General features: G+C 32.9%; 1 protein-coding gene across 8 annotated transcripts in view; it reads left to right on the forward strand.

Annotated features, from left to right (window-relative positions):
* The window catches only part of CNOT6L (CCR4-NOT transcription complex subunit 6 like), a 110186-nt gene that overhangs the window by 58846 nt on the left and 29524 nt on the right, over nucleotides 1–21816 (forward strand). For all 8 annotated transcript variants that reach the window (XM_082389362.1, XM_082389360.1, XM_082389357.1 and 5 more), the window contains 2 exons: nucleotides 10340–10429; nucleotides 19997–20065. In XM_082389362.1, the coding sequence (XP_082245488.1) occupies nucleotides 10340–10429; nucleotides 19997–20065 (159 nt within the window). The remainder of the gene's footprint in view (nucleotides 1–10339; nucleotides 10430–19996; nucleotides 20066–21816) is intronic.

Here is a 21816-nt window from a genome sequence, read left to right on the forward strand (position 1 = left end):
TTTTGCCCTATTACAAGCTAATAAGTTAGCCAATTATTGTTTCATGGATAATGGTAGAAGACATGAGGCTCTTGGGTCAGAGACAAAGAACATTATCACTCAAGCAACAAGGTGGACCCAGACACATGCTGTATACACAAAGAGTTTGCATTGCAATTGAGTAATCTAAGTCCAAAGGTGCAGCACTTTTCAAGCAAGCAGCAAATATTGTAGCTAGCTGCAAAAAACCCAAAACAAAACAACTAGTCCTGCTTCTCCAAGGGTACAAAGAGTTATATGGAAGTATTGCTCTGGTTGCCTTTACCTGTTTAGTTCCCTATTTAACTAGCTATAGAAACTGCTCAGTATCAAGAGACAGATAAGTTTCAGAATCTGTTGCACTCACAAAGAATGAAGGGAGGAAGCACAGGGACCCTGACGGACTGCCTTTCACATTAACTTTTTAAAGGAATTTTTCATGTATGTTCATGAATAAGATAGACATGTGTTCTTACTGTTCTTACTCAATTTTCTCAAAGAGTTTGTATAATATTGAATTAATCTGTTCCTTGAAATTTTGGTGGAACAAGACTATAAAACTACCATTGCCTGGTGGAACTATCACCTCAGTGTATTTGTAGTGATAAGAATTATTGAGTCTTCTAATTGCTGAAGAGTCAGTTTTTTTGGACTGTATCTGTAATATTGGAATTTTTCAACTTTTTAAAGTTTTCAAATTTGCATAAAAATGTTCATAATATTCTCTTGATATATTTTTAGACTGTTTTGTTTATATTACCCCCTTCTTCATTAGTAAGATTATTTGTGCTTTCTATCTATTTTTCTGATTTAGTCTCCCCAGGGATTTGTTGGTTACGTTCTTTTCAGTGAGTCAATATTGGCTTTTATTTTTTAAAAACTGGTTTGTTTCTGTTTTTCTTTATTCTGTTTTGTTTGGATTTATTATAGTTTTTTTCCTTTTTTCTCTTTTTAAGTTGGATATATGGCTTATTCATATTTAGATTTCCTTATTTTCAAATAAATATAAGCAGTTAAGACGATAAATTTTTTTGGCAAGACTATAAATTTATTTGGCATCCCATGATTTTGATATGAAATATTCTCATCATTTTTGCCTAAGTATTATTAATATAGGTTATCATATCTTCTTTGACTCATCAGTTATTTAAAATTTCCATGCACATGTGATTTTAAATTTACCTTTCTTTATTGTTAACTTTAAACTTAATTGCATTATAGGCAGTTAGGGTAACCTGTATGAACCAGTTCTTTTACATTTGTTGATTCCTGCTTTATGGGCTAGTATGTGATCAATTTTTATAAATGTTTTACTGCATCTGAAAAGAGTATTTTCTCTAATTGTTAGGTACAGATCTATATGTTTCTCCATTAGATCAAATTTGTTAGCTGTGTTCCTCATATTTGCTGTATCTTTATAAATTTTTGACTGTTTGCTCTTTTAATAATTAAGGTATATATGCTAAAATTTCCATTTAAATGCTGAATTTGTTCATTTCCCCATGTACTTCAGTCAGCTTTTGCTTATAGCCTTTGAGTTTATTTTATTAAGTATACCAACTATGCCTATATATTGCTATACCTTCTGGTAAATTGAACCTGATATTAGGTCATGAGCCTCCTGTTAGGGTTTTCATCTTACAGTCTTTTTTGTCTCATATTATAGCTATGCAAGTTTTCTTTTGGTTAATGTTTGTATAATACATCTTTTCTCCTTTGTTTACTTTCAACCTTTCTGTGTACTTATGCTTAGGTGTGTCTCTTACAAAAAGTATATAACTGGTCTTTGTTTTTAATCCAGTCTGACTATTTTAATGTGTGGGTTCAGACCAATTGCCTTACCTCTATTGCAATTATTGATATTTTTGTCTGGTTGCCATCCTACTTTTCGATTCCATTCTTTGTGTGATTTTTTGTTTTCTTTTTGCCTTTCTAAAAACAGATTTTTTTTTCCCCCTTGTTTGTTTCTTGATCTATATACTTCTGTTGGTGTGGGATTTGTACATTCTATTTCTGGACTCTCAGTGGTCACTCTTGAAATTATACCTTGAATATATTTTTGAAAAATTAAATTTTTAGCAACTTTTTTACTGAAATATATGTATGTAGTAAAATTGACCTCTTTGTTGACAGACATTCACATTTGGTGAATGTTGACAGATGTATGCAGTTGCATAACCACCACTACAATTGAGAAATAGAACTGTTCTATCACCCTCCAAAATTCATTTGTGTTCATTGAAGTCAATACCTTATGCCACTCTTAGCCCTTGGCAACTACTTTTCCAGAATGTCATATATGGAAACATAGTATGTAGCCTTTTGAGTCTGGATTCTTTCATTTAACATAATGTATTTGAGGTTCATCCATCTTGTTGTGTATTTCAGTAGCTCATTTCTGTTGCTGAGTAGTATCCAATTGTGTGGATATACCACCGATTTTTATCTGTTCACAAGTTGAAGGACATTTGGGTTGTTTCCAGTTATGAGTGATTAGGAATAAAGGCACTGTAAACATTTGTATAGATTTCTGTGTGAAGTAAGTTTTATTTTACTTGGGTAAATACCTAGGACTGGAACTGCCAGGTGGTATGGTAAGTGTATGTTGAACTTCATAAGAAACTGCCAGACTGTTTGTGTGATAATCCAACACAGTGGATTTATCATTTTGTATTCCTGCCAAAAATATGAGTGAGTTTTAGTTGGCTCTGCATCCTTGTCAGTACTTCTTGGTATTATCAATTTTTTGGTAAATTTTTCATTCTAGTAGGATGTAATATCTCATTGTGGTTTAGCTTGTCATTTCTCTAATGAGTAATTATACTTTTCATGTGTTTATTTGCCATCTGTATGTCTTCATTGGTGAAGGAAGTGTTTATTCACATATTTTGCCTAGTTTTATTATTGAGTTGCTTTTTTTCTAATTACTGAGATTTTGAGAGTTTACTATATGTTTTGGATTCAAGTCCTTTTTAAAGTATGTTTTGCAGATATTTTCTCCCAATCTGTGGCTTGTATGTTTATTTTCTTTACAGGGCCTTTCAAAGAGCAATTTTCCATTTCGATGCGGTCCCATTTATCACTTGTTTTCATCTATGGATTATGTCTTTGGTGTATTTACCAAATACACCAAAGATGTATTTACCTCACCCAAGTACATCTAAGATGTATTTACCTCACCCAAGTACATGAAGATTTTCTTCTAGAAATTTTATAATTAGGTTTTTCATATAGGTCTGGGGTCTGTTTTAAGTTAATTTTTGTAAGTATGGTGCAAAGTTTGTTCTTTTGCATATGTACATCCAGTCATTACAGCACTATTTGTTGAAAAGATTATGCTTTCCATGTGGATTTTCTTGTAACTTTGTCAAAATTCATTAGACCCAAATTTATGTGGGTGGGTCTACCGCTAGATATATAATCTGTCCACTGATCTATGCCAATACCAAAATGTTTGATTGCTGCAGCTTTGTGGTAAGCCCTGAGATTATATAGTATGTGTTCTCCAACTCTGTAGTTATTTTCAAAATTGCGTTGACACCTCTAAATGCTTTGCATTTCCGTATAAGTTTTAGAATCAGATTATGATTTTTGCAAAATACCCTGCTAGAATTTTTATTTGAATTGTATTGAATATGTAGATCAGTTTGGAGTTAGAATCAGTATGTTAATCTTGAGACTTAATACTGAGTCTTCCAATCTATGAATACAGTGTACCTCTCTATTTACGCAGGTCTTCTTTATTTTTTTGATGTTTTGTAGTTTTCAGCATGCAGATCTTGCAAATATTTTGCTAGATTTATATATTGTTGTTGGATTTGCTACTTACTTGATATTCGATTCTATTGTAAATGATACTACTTTTAAAAGTTCCAGTTACCCATTGATATTTTATAGAATTAAAACACAATTCATTTAAAAGTATATTGACCTTATCCCTTACAACATTAGTAAACTTATTACTTCTAGGAACTTTTACAACCTTTTAATCTGTGAATAGAGACCTTTTCATTTCTTCCTTTCCTTATTTTTTGCCTTATCACACTGGCAAGGACAATATTAAATAGAAGTGATGACAGTGCATGTCCTTGCCCTGTTCTTAACTTTAGGGAGAAGGCGTTCAGTCTTTCACCATGAATTATATCAACTGCAAGTTTTTTGGTAGATGCTCTTTCAGGTTAAATAAATTTTCCTTCTATTTCTTCACTTTTGCTGAGGATTTTTGTCATTGATGCAAGTTGAATTTGGTCAGATACTTTCTCTGCAACTGTTGAAATGATCATAACTTTTCTTCTTTACTTTGTTTATATGCTGAATTACGTTGGTGGTTTTTCAATAATAATCAGACTTCTATCAAGAGGTAGAACTCACCTTCTATTCCCATTTTAAATACCACTTAGCCATAATGTATTTTGTTTTTAATATATTACTGGATTTGACTTGCTAGTATTTTGTTGAGGATTTATACATTTATGATTGTAAGGCATTCTGTAGTTTTTTTTTTTTTTTTTACAATGTTTTTGTCTAGCTTGATAAGGATACTACTGACTTCGTAAAATGAGTTGGAAACTGTTACTAACACTTCTATTTTCTTGAAGCATTTCCATTTGTATTATTTCTTTCTTATACTATTGGTAGTATTTTCCAGTAAAACTCTATGGGCCTGAAATTTTCTTTGTTGAAAAGTTTTTAACTACTAATTCAGTTTCTTTCATTGATACAAGACTTTGAGGTTATCCCTGTCTTAGTGTAGCTACTTCAGCTCTCTTTTGGTTACTGTTTGCATGTCATACCTTTTTCTGTGCTTTTACTTTCTATTTATGTCTTTGATCTATAGTGTCTCTCTTCTGGATAACATATAATGAATCATGTTTAATTATTCATTCTGCTAATCTCTGCTTTTTAATCAGAGTTTAATCCACTTACATTTAATGTATTTGCTGCTAAAGTAGGATTCATGTCAGTCATTTTGCTGTTTGTTTTCTGTATGTGTTATGTCCTTTTTGTTCCACTGTTCCTCAATTAATGCCTTCTCTTGTGCTAAATGGATATTTTCCAGTGTACAGTTTAATTCCCTTGTTTCTTTTACTGTGTTACTTTGAGTTATTTTCTTAGTGGTTACCCTGAGGATTACAATTAACATCTTAGTTTACAGCAATCTAATTTGGATCAATGGCAATTTAGTTTCAATAATATAAAAGAACTTTGCACCTGTAACTCCATTCACTTCTCTTTTATGCTGTTATCATTACAAATATCATCTTTTTACATTGTGTGCCCATCGACATAGATATAAAATTATTGCTGTATGCAGTTATCTCATATCAGGAAAAAAAATTAAAAACAAAAATTACATTTATACTGTCTTTTATATGTGTTATGTAGAGTACCTTTATTGGTACTCTTGATTTTTCATATGGATTCAAGTTACTGTCCTGTGTCCTTTCATTTCAGTTAGAGGAATCTCTTTAATATTTCCTGTAGGGTTGGTCTGCTAGTGAGAAACTCTGTTTGTTTATTTGGGAATGTCTTACTATCCCCTTTATTTTTGAAGGATATTTTTGCTGGATATAGAATTCCTGGTTGATAGTTTTTTTTGGGGGGGGGGGTTTTCCCCTTTCAGTACTTTGAATATGTTATTCTACTGCCTTTTGGCCTCCATGGTTTCTGATGAGAAACCAGCTGTTAATCTTATTTTGAGGATCTGTATACCATGTGTCACTTCTGTCTTAGAGCTTTCAAGATTCTCTTTCTGTCTTTGACTTTGCACAGTTTTATTATAATTTGTCCAGGAGTAGATCTCACTTACATTTTATTTTACTTGGAGTTTATTGAGCTTCTTCTATTAATGCTTTTCTTTAAATTTGGGATCTTTTGACCATTTTTTCTTTACATTTTTTTCCTGTTCTTTTTTCTCCTCCTCTTCTGGGACTCCCATTTTGCATATGTTGGTACACTTGTTGTCTGATAGATCTCTGAGCTCTGTTAATTTTTCTTCATTCTTTTTTCTTTTCTTCAGACTGTGTAACTTCAACTAACCTCTCTTCAGGGTCACAGATCTTTTCTTCTACCTGTTCAATACTGCTCTTGAGCCCTTCTAGTGATTTTGTTTTGTTTTGTTTTATAATTTCTATTTGGTTCCTTTTTATAATTTCTGTTTCTATTTTGATATTCTCTGTTTGGTGAGATATCATTCTCATACTTCATTTTAATTCTTTAGACATGGTTTTCTTCAGCTCTTTAAGCATATTAAAATAGTGGATTTTCAAAGTGTTTTCTGTTAAGTCCTTGGGTACAATTTTTATTTTTCTTAGGGACAGTTTTTATTGATGGCTCATCTCCCTTAGTATGGGACATACTCTCTTGTTTCTTTGTATGTTTCATAGGTTTTTTTTGTTAAGAACTGGACATTTAAAATAATGCAGCAACTTTGGAATTAGACTCTCTCCCTTTCCCAGGGTTGTCTGTTGCTGCTGCTTGTTTTATTTGTTGTTTGTTGCTTTAGTGACTTTTCAGAACTAATTCTGTAAATTTTGTATGCTTTGTCATGTGTGGCCATTGAAGTCTTTTTATTCAGTTTATGGTCAGCTAATGGTTGGACAGAGATTTCCTTAACTGCCTGTAACCAGTAAGTCTCCCACTCCTGGCCAAGTGGCTCGGTGTGTGTTTTGGGGCTCACCTTCATTACTCAGCCAAGAAGTTTATAACTCTGCCTTGTCCTTCACTTCCTTCATTGCAAAGCCTCAAGGTCAGACAGAGGTGAGAACTTAGGCTATTTTTAGGTCTTTCCTGAGCATGTGCGTAGGCCTCCATGTCCATATGACCTTCTAGAGTCCCAGGAGTATGTCAGAGCTTTTTGGAGCACGTACTGACATCTCATTCCCAAGTTTTTCCTTTTAAGCTTTTTGGTTAGTCTGTTGTTTGCCCCAACTGTTTCCATGACCTTGGACACCTACAAATTTAAAACATTTGCCAGTAATAGTTTCCTCCTTCTCCTCTAGGAAGAAGTCTTATAACACTATGCAAGAGTAGAGGAACCACCACACAGGTCAAATAATGACTAGTGTTTGGGAATGAGGCTTTGAGAGTGCTCCAGCTCAGTTTTGGTTGCTCCAAAGTGGCTGCCAAGCTGCCCTGGCAATGAGGGACCAGGAGAAGGTTTAAAACTCCACAAATCACTGTCCTTTTTTCTTGACCCCCTGGGTTGCCGTAATCATTTAGTTAATTTCCAGAGTTCTGAAATAGTTGAGTCTGCAATTTTTGCTAGCTTTTTTGGTTTTTGATACTGCTTTTGTGGAGGGGCGAAATTTTGGAGTTCTTCTCTGCCGTTTTTGCTGTTCTCTATCCATTTCTTTTTGAGGTGTGGTAGTTTCTGTCTTAGAAGGAACTTATTCATTTCTTCTAAGTTGTTGAATTTATGCACATAAATAGTTTTTAATATTCTCTATCCTTTTAATGTCTCAAGGGCTGTTCCGTCTTTCATTCTTGATGTTTATAGTTTGTGTCTTTTTGTCCTGGTCAAAGAGAGGTTTGTCAATTTTATTGCCTCTTTCAAAGAACCATCTTTTGGGTTCAGTAGGAATCTGTTGTTTTCCTATCTTAGATTTTATAGATTTTGGCTCTTTATTAGTTCCTTCCTTTTGGTTTCTTTGGGGGTGTATTTGCTCTTCTTTTTTTAGATTCTTAATATGGAGGTTAGGTCACTGATTTTAGATTTTTCTTTTCTCATATAAGCATTTGATGCTATAAATTTTCCTCTAAACACTGATTTAGTTGTATCAAAGTACTTGGGGATTTTCCAGATGTCTGTCTGTTGTCGATTTCTAGTTTTGTTATGGTCAGATAGTGTGCTTTGTGTGATTTCATTTCATTTAAATATGTTATAGTTTGTTTCCTGGCCCAAAGTATGGTCTCTCTTGGTGAATATTCATGTGTACTCGAAAAGAATGTATATCTTCTTGTGTTTGAGTAGAGTATTATATAGATATCAGTTAGTTGTTTGACAGTGTTGTTAGGGTCTTCTTCATTTTTATTGATTTTCTGTCTACTTTTTATATTGGTGACTGGCAGAGGAGTATTAAAGTCTCAAATACCATCTTGCAACTCTTTAGAGATATTATTCTACTGTATTGTTACTGTTACTGTACTGTATTCTGTTGTTGTTAATGAATTTTGTTGGCATTCTCATATTTTTTTCTTTAGAAGTAATTGATCCTTTTTCCCTATCTGGTTTTAAAGTCTTGTATTTGCCATTGGCATTCTCTAGTTTGCAGTACAACGTAAAATGAAAGTTTTCGTAAACTTCTTTGTATATATTGTGCTTCTTGTATAAGTTTATTCAATTTTTAAAAAGTTAGCTTTTGAAAGTTTGCAGCCCTTTTCTTTTTGAATATTGCCTCTCTCATTTCTCCTCTTTCTCTAATCTCCTTCTGGCTAGGAGTTAGAATGTGTTTACTGTTTATTCCATCTGTGTGTCAGAATCTAAAATTTCCTCTCATGTCCTTGTTTTTGTCGCTTCTGTTATCCTTGGGTTTTCCCAGAGACTCTTTAACTAGGGTCTGAGACTTGCAGTTCTTGAGCTCTAACCCTTTGTTACATAGGAGCTCTGTTGATGTGATAAAGTGTGAAGGAGAAGAAGAGTCCTCTAGTCCTATGATTAGGTCTCAGTCTTTTGGTGAGTCTGAGTTGGGTATCCTCCCTCCCCACACGCTAGAGGGGGCTGGAGTGGGATAAGAGAAATATTGGGTTGGTTAGGCTTTGGTAAAACCCCACTTGGTTATACTTTGGTAAAATGGTTTCCCTTGTGGGCAGAATTGGTTAAGGAGAACATTACTTTCCCTCTCCCCTAACAGAAGCACAAGGGGTTTTTTTTCCAGTCTTTATAGTGAGAACCCAGTAGGACCCCGGGGAGTAAAATGCAGCAAAGTATAGGGCCCTGCTTGTGTTCAGGACAGCAGTTTGCCCTGTGACCTCAGTTGTGGAGGTGAGAGTGACAACTTCCAGTCTCTTTACATGTCGGACCAGAAACCAAATTACTGTTCTCTCTTTCTAGAGTTCCAGTTCAACGTATATTAAGATTTCTTGTTCTAACTCCCATATTTTTATTGTCTCATATTTTACATTTTCTTGATGCTCAGTGATGCATTCTGGGTAATTTCTTTGAATATGGTTTTCCTGTTCACTTATTTTATTTTCAGCTGTATGTCATCTACTGCCTAACTCACTCATGGTTTTTTCCCCTAGTACTTTACTGAGTTATAATTACATACAGTAAAATACCCAAATACTTAAGTATGCTGCTTGACTAATTTTGACAAACGTAACTGCCTAACTCAAGATGTAGAACATTTCCATCAACCCAGGAAGTTTCTTTTTCCCACTTTCAAGTCAGTTGGAAGCTGCTAACCAGATTTTCACCATAGTTGTACTATTTTACACTTTCACCAGCAACTTCTGAGAGTTCCAGGTACTTCACATTCTTTCTAACCACTTCGTTGGTCATTGCGTTTTAATTTTAGCTATTCTGATTGGTGTGTGTTATATTGAAGATTTTGTTTTAATAGTTAGAAACTTCATTTCTGAAACTTCTACAATTTTTATTTTTTCAAATCTGTTTGCTAGACTATTTTTGCATGCTTGTCTTAATAAATACCGCCTTTATTTCTTAAAAGAATATATAGACTGTTAACAGTAGTTAGTTTTTTGAAATTTGATATATCTGTACTCTCAGTATTCAGATAACCCCTGATCAGTGTCATAAAAAAAATTCTTATTTCCCTCTACATTTCATTAACTCATCTTGGTAATGATAGGTTTTCTTTTCACTTGAAATACCTTCCTTTTCTCCATGTGTAGTATAAATATTCTAACTAGGAAGACCCTCCTTTTTTATGATATCACTCGTTCTTTCTCATACAAGGCTGTTTTTCTTTCAGTTAGAGTATTATCTTCAAAGATAAATGTAGAACCTATGGGTTACTTAAGGGTGCCAAGTTTTGATATTACTTCAGAACTGACCAAGATTAATATGTGTATGTGTGTGTGTGTGTGTGTATGTATGTATGTATATATGTGATTTTGACACACCCAAATTATAGGTATACAGTATAAACTGAAATCTGGAAAGAAATAATTCTTTTGAAGTTTTTCTTTATGACTTTATCAACAAAGAGTATTTAATTCTATGATTTCTTTAAATTTATGTAACAGATTAAGTACAGTAAACTTCACTTTAGAAAATTAGTATTTTGTTTTATAGTGTACATTTGTTTTGTCTTCCAATTGTAACTCTTACAGATTTTATTTTTCTGTTCGTCTTTAGGCAATCCTTTATCACAGGATATTCTCAATTTATACCAGGACCCAGATGGAACCCGAAAGCTACTGAACTTCATGCTTGACAATCTTGCAGGTAAATATTAAACTCTACAGATATTACCGTTAGCTAATAGATCACATGTTGCTTAAGAGCTTCTGACCATTTATTTTTTAGTTGTTGTTATTATTATTTTTAAAAATTTTTATTGTAGGCATCTGACCATTTTTTTATAACTGCTTATAGGATTGAAGTTTCTGGCGTTAGTATATTCCATGGTAGTGGGACATTCTTCTTTTCACATACTGAGTGCTTTATGTTAGGATCATTAGTTACATTATCTTGTTGAATCTTTTTAGGAACATAGGAGGTAGGAATTTTTACTGGCATTATACAGATGCAAATTCTGAGATTCAGAGAATAAAGTATTACCTAAGTACACAGCTGATTAATGCCAGAGCTGTGAACTCAAGATTGTCTTGCTCTTAATCACAAAGATACATAGTTATCAATTGTTTGAATTTGATGCAGAATGTTTGGAACCCACACGTTGTGCACATTTTTCATGAATGAAATGACTTGTTTGATTCACTACACATCTGTGGAAATTTTGAAAGCAAGATTTTAATTAAGAACACCAGATTTATCTGATCAAAATAGTGATATTCTAGATGAAAAATTTTTAATGTAAGAAAGCTGTTAAGTATTTGACTTAAAACTTTTTTGTTTGTTTAAACACTCAAAATACATTTAAAAGAATGGAGATGCTACTAAATTCAGATATTTTTCTTGGAATAATGCCTTTCTAAAACACAGAATCTTGTAACAGAGCTAGAGAAATCTAGATCCCAGCATAGAGGCCATCATCACAATATTTTGGCTGTTCTCTTTTTAATTGTATCATAGAAGACACCCACCTACATACAAAATTAAAAAAAAAATCGTAAGATTTACAATAAGGTGAAGTCAAATTAATGTTATTTAAAAGTTTTTTGGTTGATTGATGAGAGAGAGATAACAAACTTATTAGAGAAGTCCTTTTAGTAAGAAATTAAGAATATGTGGCTGTTAAGTTGTATACAAAGCATGTGTATGTTATTTCCTTGTTGTTTAAAAATTAAGTATCTCTTGTCTCTATGGATATAGCCTGTTGACCCAGCCATATGGCATGTGTGGTGTGTGTGTGTAATTTTTAAGGAGTTTTTCACGTGTTTTAGATATAAGCTGTTTGTTGATACATATGTTGCAAATACCTTTTCTGGTGCTCTTGTTGCTTTTTCATTCTCTTAATTTGTCTCTTGATGAATAGAAAAAATTTAACATACTCTGCTTTATTGATCTTTCTAGTGTGGTACTGCTTTTGTGTTCTCTTTAAGAATTTTTCTCTACCTCAAGCTCATGAATGTATTCTCCTATGTTAGTATCGAAAAACTCCATTTTTTACTTGCAACACTTAGAGCTATAGTCTTCCCAGAATTGATGTTTGTGTAACACAGGAGTCAGTTTTTCCATGTGTGTATTAAATTAACCCTTAGCCATTTATTGAAAAGACTGTCCTTTCATTACTGTTTTTTTGTGCCCTCTTTGTCATGAATCATCAATGTTTGTATGGTATTTCTAGATTCTCTATTTTTTGTTCTCTTCCACTAGTCTTTATGGCAGTATAACGTTGTTGTTAATTATGGCAGTTTTATAAAATGTTTTGAGATACAGTAGAGTAAGTCTTCCCTCTTGATTTGATTATAAAGTCTTGGCTAGTTTTGGCCCCATGCTTCTTTTGCCTTGTATTTTCATTAAAATTGCTAGAAACAGCTTTTCAAATTTCTTCCCTCCCCCAAGTGTAGGGATTTTGATTGGGGATACAGTTGACTCTTGAACAATACAGGTTTGAACTGCACGGGTCCACTTATATGCACATTTTTTTTTCAATGAACAGTACTATAGGATCCACGTTTGGTTGAATCTGTGGTGTGGAACCGTGGATATGAAGGGCTGACTGTAAGGTTATATGCAAATTTTTGACTGTACAGGAGTCAGGGCCCCTAACCCCCATATTGTTCAAGGGTCAACTGTAGACTGCTTTGGAAAGAATTGACATGTTTACAACACTGGGTTTTCTAATCTAACAGTGTAGAATATTCTTTTATTTATTGTGCCTTCTCTAATTTATCTCATTATTTAGTTTTAGGTTTCTGTGTATTGGTCTTGTGCATTTTTTATTACATTTATTCTAGGTATTGACTTTTTTGATGCTTTTATAGTCTTTTTGAAAATAAATAGTATCTTAATGGATATTGCTGATTTGTTTAGTGCAGTTGAGTTTTGTATACTTCTTGGTATTCCCACCTTGCTGAACACTTGCTAAATATGTGTTCAACCACTTTGCTCAATTCTTTTTAATCCTAATGCATTATAATGTCAATTTATGCAATCATATCATCTGTAAATTCTACTTTTAATATTATTTTTCTAATTCTTATATCTTTTATTCTTTTTCTTTATTGCACTTGCTAAGACCACCAGTAAACTGCTAACTAAAAGTGGTGATAATGGGAATCATTGTCTAATTTCATAATTTATTAGCTTTTAATAATTTATGATTAAGTATGATGTTCACTGTAGTTTTTATATTGATAGTTTAAACAGATTAAGGATTTTCTTCTATTCCTAGTTTGCTAAGAGAGTCTGTTATTTTTTAATATGAATAAATGTTGAGTTTTATCAAATGCTTTTTTTCTATTAAGATGAGTATAAAATTTTTGTCCTTTATTCTGTTAATTTGGTAATTGCATTGATGGTTTTTCGTATTACCACCTTTGTATTCCTGGAATAAGCCCAAGTAACTTGTAATATATTATTATTCTTTTTATATATCCCTGTTTCTGTTTGCTGATATTTTACTTAGGATTTTTTGCATGTGTATTTGAGTGAGACTGGCCAGTAATTTTTCTTGTCAAGTTTTGATATAAAGGTTATGTTGGCCTCATTAAAGTTTTGGGGGATTATTTCCTCATTTTCTGTTATTTAGAAGAGTTTATTTAAGATTGGTATTCTTTCTTTCTTAAATATTTGGTAGAATACATCTGAGCCTGGGGTTCCTTTGTAGGCAGTTTCAATTACTGATTTAATTTCTTTAATAACTATAATACTCGTCTGATTTTCCATTTCTCTTTTTATCAGTTTCTGAAAGTTTTTTTTGTTAATTTGAATATTTTATCTCATTTTTCAAATTTATTGGCATACAGTTGTTCAGAATATCTTTTTATGAGGTTTTAATGTCCATTTTAATGTATTGTGATGTCTCTTTTCCATTCCAGATACTAGTTGTTTGTGTTGCCTCTATTTATTTCATGAATAGTCTTGTCCAGGGATTTATCAATATTTTCTTTGAAGAAAAGAACCAATTTTTAGCTTTTTTGGTCATCTCTATCATACTTTTTTTTCACTATCAGTGATTTCTTATCTTTATTTTTTCCTTCTGCTTTCTTTGGGTTTCATTTGCTGTTTTCTTTCTAACTTCTTATAACACCTAAATCTTTCACTTTTAGACTTTTTTTTCTCTGATGTATTCATTAATAAATCTCCCTCTAAACATGACTTTTAGCTGTATCCTGCAAGTTCTAATTTGTATGATTTTCATTATCATTCAGTTCAGCATATTTTCTCCAAGCTCTCATTTCTTCTTTGACTGATGAGTCATTTAGAAGTTTATTTTTTTATTTCTAGGGGAGTTCTTCTAGTTTTCTTTGTCACTGATTCCTAGCTTAATTCCACTGTGGTCAAAGAACATACTCTGATTTAAATTCTAAAAATATGTTATATATTAGCCAGCTCATGCTTAATTACTTTTTATAAATGTTAAATATGTACTTAAAAAGAATGTGCATTCTATAGTCGTTTGGTACAGCATCCTATGTATATTAAAGTTTGCTAATTTGAATGTGTTATATATACTTAATGATTACTTTGTTTTTATTCATTACTAATAGAGCTGTGTTAAAATCTCCCACTTTGATTATAGATTTGTTTATTTCTTCTTGTAGTTCTTACAACTTTTCATTACATATATTGAGGATATATTTTCATGTGTTCCATCTTTCTGGTTATTTGAAACTTTTATCATTATGCTGTTCTTATTACTTTAATATTAATATAGCTACATGAAAAAAATACAGCTGCATGAGTTCTATTTTGGTTAGAATTTGCACTGTATATCTTTTTCTGTTTTTTCTATGTTAAACCTTTCTGTATCCCTATATCGTAGTAGTTTCTTTGGTCTTCTTACTTCGGGTTTATTTTGTTCTTTTTCTTGTTTGAAGTAACAATTTAGATTGTCGATTTGAAATCTTTCCTCATTTTCAATGTAAGGATGTAGCACTATACACTATAATTTCCCTATCAGAACTACTTTAGCTGCATTCCATACATTTTGATATGTTGTATTTTCATTTTCATTCTGTCCAGTGTATTTTAAAAAAAATTTCCTCTGAGTCTTCATCTTTGACTCATGGATTATTTAGAAATATGTTACTTAATTTCCTGTTGTCTGTTACTAACTTTTTGTTTGATTCCAGTTTGGGACCAGTTGGGAAACATTCTGTATTATTTCAATTCTTTTAAATTTCTTGAGGTTTGTTTTATTGTCTGTCTTGGTGAATGTTCCATGAGTGCTTGAAAAAAGTATATATTTTGTGGCTTGTTGGGTGGAGTATTCTACACATGCAAATTAGATCATGCCGGTTGCTGGTGGTATTTAATTCCTCTATATTTTTTGTAACTTTCTATCTAGTAGTCTTACCAGATGTTATAGTGCTGAAATTGCCAACCATAGTTGTGGATTTGTCTGTTTCTCCTTTCAGCTTTGTCAGTCTTTGCTTCATGTATTTTGAAGTGGTGTTGTTTGATGTATACATATTTAGGATTGCTACATCTTCTTGATGAATTGATCTTTTTATCATTGTGTAATAACCTCCCTTGTTCCTAGTATCTTTTTTGCTCTTAAGTCTACTTTATCTGATGTGAACATAACCACTCTGCTTCTTTTTGGTTTGTTTAATGTTTACATACTCTTAGATTCAGCTTCACTATGTGTATGTGAAGTGAATTTCTTGTATTAGTGTACAGTTTACTTTTATGTCATGATTTTTATCTACTCTGCCAAGATTCCACTCATTTAATTTGTGTATTTATTAGACCATGTACATATAAAATAATTATTGATATGTAGAACTTGAATCAGCCATTTTGATACTTGTATTCTGTTTGTTTCCTTTGTTTCTCCTTCATTTATCTTTTCTTGGTTTCTTGTGGGTTACTTAAACATTTTTTTAAGATTCCATCTTGTTTTATTTATGCTGTTTTAGAGTATATTGTCTTGTATAGTTTTCTTAGTCATTACTTTAGATATCACAATTACATACATACCACAGTCTATTGATAATGGTGTCTTATCACTTTAAGTGAATTATTGTTGCCCTACTTCCATTTGTGTCCCTTCACCCTCCCCACTTTTAAAATATTATTGTCCCTAGTATTTCCTCTACCTGTACTAAGTACCACACAGGCATTACAAATTTTGCTTCAGCCGTCAGATACGATTTAAGAAGCTTATGCGGAGAAGGTTAATCTGTTATATTTATCCTTAATATTAGTCATTCTCTGTTCCTTCCATTTTGATGTTCCATTTCTTCTGTTATGTTCTTTCTGTTTAGAGAGCTTCCTCTAGTCATTCTTTAAGGGCTGGTCTGCTAGCAACAAAGTCTTGTAGTTTTCCTTTGATAACATCTTTATTTTTCCTTGATTTAGGAAGGAAAGTTCTGCTGGACACAGAATTTGAGGTTGACAGTTCTATTCTTTTAGCACTTTATCACTTCCTCTGGCACCATGGTTTTAGAAAAGAGACTTATTGTTCCCCTTTAGGTAATGTGTCATTTCTCTGAGGTTTTTGGGATTTTTGTCTTTAATTTTTAGCAGTTTCATTATGACGTGGTTTGGTGTGGGTTACTTTGGGTTTATTCTGTTTGAAGTTTGCACATCTTCTTAAACTTGTAGATTTATGTTGTTTATTAAATTTGAGAATTTTTACTCATTATCTCTTAGAATACCTTTAAGTCTACATTCTCTTTCTGAACTCTGATGATATGAATCTTAGATCTTCTGTTATAGTCCCACAGGTTCCTCAAGCTCTGTTCATTTTTTTTTTCAGTTTTCTTTTTATTGTTCCTATTGAGTAAATTCTCTTGATTTGTTCTCAAATCCAATCATTTTATCTTTGGTTATCGTTATTATTGTGCCCTTCCACTTCTTTGCTTGGGTTTTCTATTTTTTCAGTTTTCAAGAGAATTTGTAATTACTTTTTGTAGCAGCTCTATGATGGCTGCTCTAAAATTTCTGTCAGATAATTTCAACATCTGAATCATCTCTGTGTTGTTCTCTGTTGGTATGGTAGTCTTTTCTCACTTAAGTTGTGATTTTCCTGGTCTTTGGTATGACCAGTGATTTTCAGTTGTGCCCTGGATATTTTGAATATTCTGTTAGGAGATTCATGACCTTTTAAAAACCTCAGTAGCAGGCAGCCAATTTAGGTTTAGCCTGTAGGTTCTGTTGTTCCTCCCAGGCTCAGCTGGCACCCTCTCTGTGGGGAGACCAGGCCCAGTGCTGCCAGCCACTGGGAGGTGTGGGAAATCAGAACTTTCCTTGCATGCCTCGCCACCCTGGGTCTATTCCTGGTGGCTTCAGGGCTGTCTCGCACTTAGTGTGGCATGTGTGGGAGATAAAAATGGGAGAATTGTTTTATCACATTATAGGTATGATGCTGAAAGACGTATTAAGATGTCAACTGCTGTTTCTTCTCTTCATAATGAGAATAGACTTATCTTCAATTTTGATCCAAATCCTGGTGCTGTGTCTAGGACCATATAGATTTATCTATTAAACAGTCTTTATCTGATTTGATAGTTGGCCCATATAACTCTGTATTCCTCTCCTTTGTCGTATCATTGGCTATGCAATTTTATCTTTGAAAAAAGTCAATTTTAAGTATGTGCCACACATGAATATATTATTCTCCTTGGAAGAAATACTTAAATTCCGGTTAAGACTAGATTTTCCTTTGACCACTACCTTTAATTCCACTCCCCTCCGTGTAAGTAAACACACTTGTAAGTTGGGTGTGTATCCTTGTAGACATGTCTATAGACATTACATATAAAAATTATACCAGTAGAAATTTTATGGTATTACTTTGCATGTGTGTTTTAAACTTTTTTCTAATAAAATCTATCCTATTGTTATAATGTATCTTATTATTTAATTAAAATGTATCTTATATATGTTTCTACTTTTTTTCTCACTCAACAGTATTTCTTATATACCTTTCCACTTTAGCACACATATATCTTTTTTCTTTTAAACTGTAGCATAGACTTCTGTGAAATGGATAATAACCATTTACCATTGCTTTTGCTATTATAAACAGTGGCATAATGAATATATATTTGAATGCTGCTTTAAGCAGATAGGGCTGATCCCAAGAAATAGAATTGCTGGGTCACAGGGACATGAATGTTTTAAGTTTTAAAAGATGATGCCAGTTTGTCCTCCCAGATAGCTGTACCAGTTTGTATTCCCACCAGTTGTACATGCAAGTATCTGTTTCTTATCACCTTCACCAACCCTGGATATTAGTAAAGTTAAAAATTTTTTTTGTCAATCTGGATAAAGACATGCTATCTCATTTTTTAATGTTTCCCGGTTACTGGTGAGATAGAGTATCTTTTCCTATGTTTTTGTTCTCTGGTTGTTGTTGGGGAATATTATACGTTTTACTTACACTGATATATTGTGCTGTATCAGATAAGATATGGGAAGTGTCAGAATGTTGACATCACCTTACTTGTCTTATTTTGATATTTTTTGTGCTTTCTGAATTTTTAACTATTTGCTAATAAGGATCCCAGCAGCTAAAAAGTTCCTTGTTTACTCTTCATTATATTTATATAATGAACTTTCCATTTTTTGAGATAGTTGCCAAGATTCTGGCGTGGCACTCCTAGCAGGCATGATTATTTTCCAGGATTCAATGTGTTGAACCAGCTGGATGGTTTGTTTGTCATCTTATGATGACCTTCATATGGACTGTGCAAAATAACATTCATTTCACTTTGTGAAAAGCATGGCTGCTAAAACAGGCATCCTTTAGGTAGACTTCAGAACATCAAAATGATTAGTAAAGTGAAACTTTTTTAAAGGTCTTGGATACTGTGGTCAAAATATCTGTGGCTGGATGATGATGGAGTGTTTTTGTTTTAAAGGAATACATTTCTTATCCACTAATTCCCTGGGTAAATCTGCAACCTCTAATCAAATTGTTCTGTAACTGCAAATGTGTTTAAAAGGGAGAAGAAAAAGAGGAAGTTAAATCTTAACTTAGTAATTTTCTTTCATCTTATAGTTTGGTAACATTTAGTTCCATAGTATTGACAATCATATCTGAGCAATTAATGTTTAACCAGTGCCTTCTTTTTTTCTGTATAATGTAGCTCTAATCTCTTGCTTTGCATTGACATTATGAAAGAGAGAAAGAGTTAAAATTAGGAAATGAAAGCCCTGTTAGAAAATTCAGTAATTTTTATTATGCATGCATATTTGTTTTTTTCTATTTTAAAAATATTTGAATATTTTGTTCATCAGTGTGTTGAAACTTCACATAGCTTTGATTTTCCAGCTGGAAACAAGGCTGGGTCAACACAATTTACATGTGTAATTAAGACATAACATCTTACTTAAGTTTTTTTTTTTTCTTTTAACATCTTTATTGGCGTATAATTGCTGTACAATGTTGTGTTAGTTTCTGCTGTATAACAAAGTGAATCAGCTATATGTGTACATATATCCCCATGTCCCCTCCCTTTTGCGTCTCCCTCCCACTCTCCCTATCCCACCCCTCTAGGTGGTCACAAAGCACTGAGCTGATCTCCCTGTGCTATGCAGCTGCTTCCCACTAGCTATCTGTTTTACATTTGGTAGTGTATATATGTCAGTGCTACTCTATCATTTCGTCCCAGCTTTACCCTTCCCCCTCCCCGTGTCCTCAAGTGCATTCTCTGTGTCTGCGTCTTTATTCCTGTCCTGCCTTTAGACACTATAAAACTCTTAGAGGAAAACATAGGCAGAACACTCTGTGACATAAATCACAGCAAGATCCTTTTTGACCCACCTCTTAGAGAAATGGAAATAAAAATAAAAATAAACAAATGGGACCTAATGAAACTTAAAAGCTTTTGCATAGCAAAGGAAACCATAAACAAGACGAAAAGATAACCCTCAGAATGGGAGAAAATATTTGCAAACAAGCAACTGACAAAGGATTAATCTCCAAAATATAGAAGCAGCTCATGCAGCTCAATATCAAAAAAACAAACAACCCAATCCAAAAATGAGCAGAAGACCTAAATAGACATTTCTCCAAAGAAGATACACAGATTGCCAACAAACACATGAAAGATGCTCAACATCACTAATCATTAGAGAAATGCAAATCAAAACTACAGTGGGGCATTATAGCTGAAGAGAAAACAGAAGCTGATTTGACATTATAAAGCAAATGATACTGATTTTAGAAAGATATGAAAATATGTTTAAAAGAATATACATTTTTTCCAGTTCATCCAGAGCAGCTTCCTCCGAGGCCATGGATTACATTAAAAGAACGAGACCAAATTCTGCCATCAGGTAAATAGTTTTTCTTATTCTTCCTTGACTTTTCTCAGATATACTTGAAATGCCATTTGGACTTTGTGATAAAATTGGCAGGCCTTCATTTTACCTCCCCTAAGTAGATGCGTTTAAAAATACTGATCAATAGACTTAAAAGTCTACTCTAAGGCTTATGTACAGGAATCTCATACCTTTCACAATGATGCAGCTCTTGGTTTTAAAATTATTTCTTGTAATAGAGCTTTCCAAATGGCATCTTCACATAGGGTTTGGTGATTTAAGAAAAATGAGTAGTAATGAATTTTCTTCTGAAGAATTTTGAACTACTTAGATACTTTATCTTTCTTGAGTGGGTAGGCTGATAACGCTTGTAGAAGGATAATTTAGACTGAGTCAAATTTACTATATTGGAAACAAAATATGATACCAGGCCAAGGGTATAGAAATGATATAGAGTGAAGATTTGAGCAGTTTAATTATATGATTTAGCATTTCTAGAACTGCAGTAATGTAGGAAATATAAACCTTTATCTTTTGGTGCAGACCAATGATGATTTGACATTTATAGGGCTTCTTACTGCTTATTAGACATTTTATGATTGGGAATTCTGCTTAAGATAAGTTGTTATGAATTAATATTCCTCTTAATCACAAGTGATAGTTTTCATGATACCTAATTTTGTTTTAAAAATGAAAATTTTACTGTTTTAATATGAAGGTAAACCAATCACTGAATACCGATACTTAATTTTTAAAGGGTAAACCACAGAATTTATTACGTACTTTTACAACAATATAAAGCCCGTCTTATTTTTTTTTTTTAGTTTAAGGTAAGAAGTGGAAGGATTCAGAAAAAATCATTTGCTTAGGTATCGGGCGATGTGGGAAGTGTAATGTGTTCATGGTTCTATTTATATTTTAACAACACTGAGAAATATTATCATATCAGTACATTTCTGTATCTTCTAGAGGTAATAATTTTAAAACCACCACACTCTGGAGCCATAGTATCAGACTGTTCTAAGAGGTACTGTATCAGTGTTATCAAGAATAACACTTCTGTTATCAGGATTCACCTTGATGGTCTGAGTAAAACGAATACCTCAGTTTTTCTACAAAGCCTTAAGTTAGGCAGATTTATTTTATGTTTAGCCTTCCTTAATGTGTAATTAATTGTTCCCTTTCTGGTATTAAAATGATATTAAAAACACCATTTTCTAGTTCTTCAAAGTAATCCCTTTCTGAGCACGAGTTAACATAATCTTGAAGAGGATCTTTCCTAATATCACATACCTTCATTTCCATTAAGAAGAGGAACAACAGAAACAAGTTTTTATTAGTTGTTGAAGTCTCAAGTAATGTGTTCTTGGGTTTTCCTTATTGAAAAACCACTATGGATTTTTCTTGGGGTGTCTGACTTCCGTGAGGAGAATCAGTGCTACAAAAAAAAAAAAGGATATTAAAAATGCCTTTTACTTCTGATGCATAGGGAGATGTGTATAATAACTAACAATGGTTATGGGTGATTTATAGCCACAAAACTATAATGGTGATTAAACTATGTAAGAATTAATCCCAGGTAGTGAAAAGAGGTACCAGTATACAAAATGGCCACCAGTCAGATTTCCAGGGGACCGTTGAACTAAGTTTCTCTTAATACCTTTCCCATCATCTGACTTTGAATCAACTTCAATCAAGTGTTACTTCATTCTTGGATTCCTCACCTTTTATTAAGTACTTGATTCTCAACTGTGTCTGCCCATTAT

This window comes from Balaenoptera borealis (assembly GCF_965194805.1).
Source record: "Balaenoptera borealis genome assembly, chromosome: 4".
In the NCBI taxonomy this organism is placed as follows: Eukaryota; Metazoa; Chordata; class Mammalia; order Artiodactyla; family Balaenopteridae; genus Balaenoptera; species Balaenoptera borealis.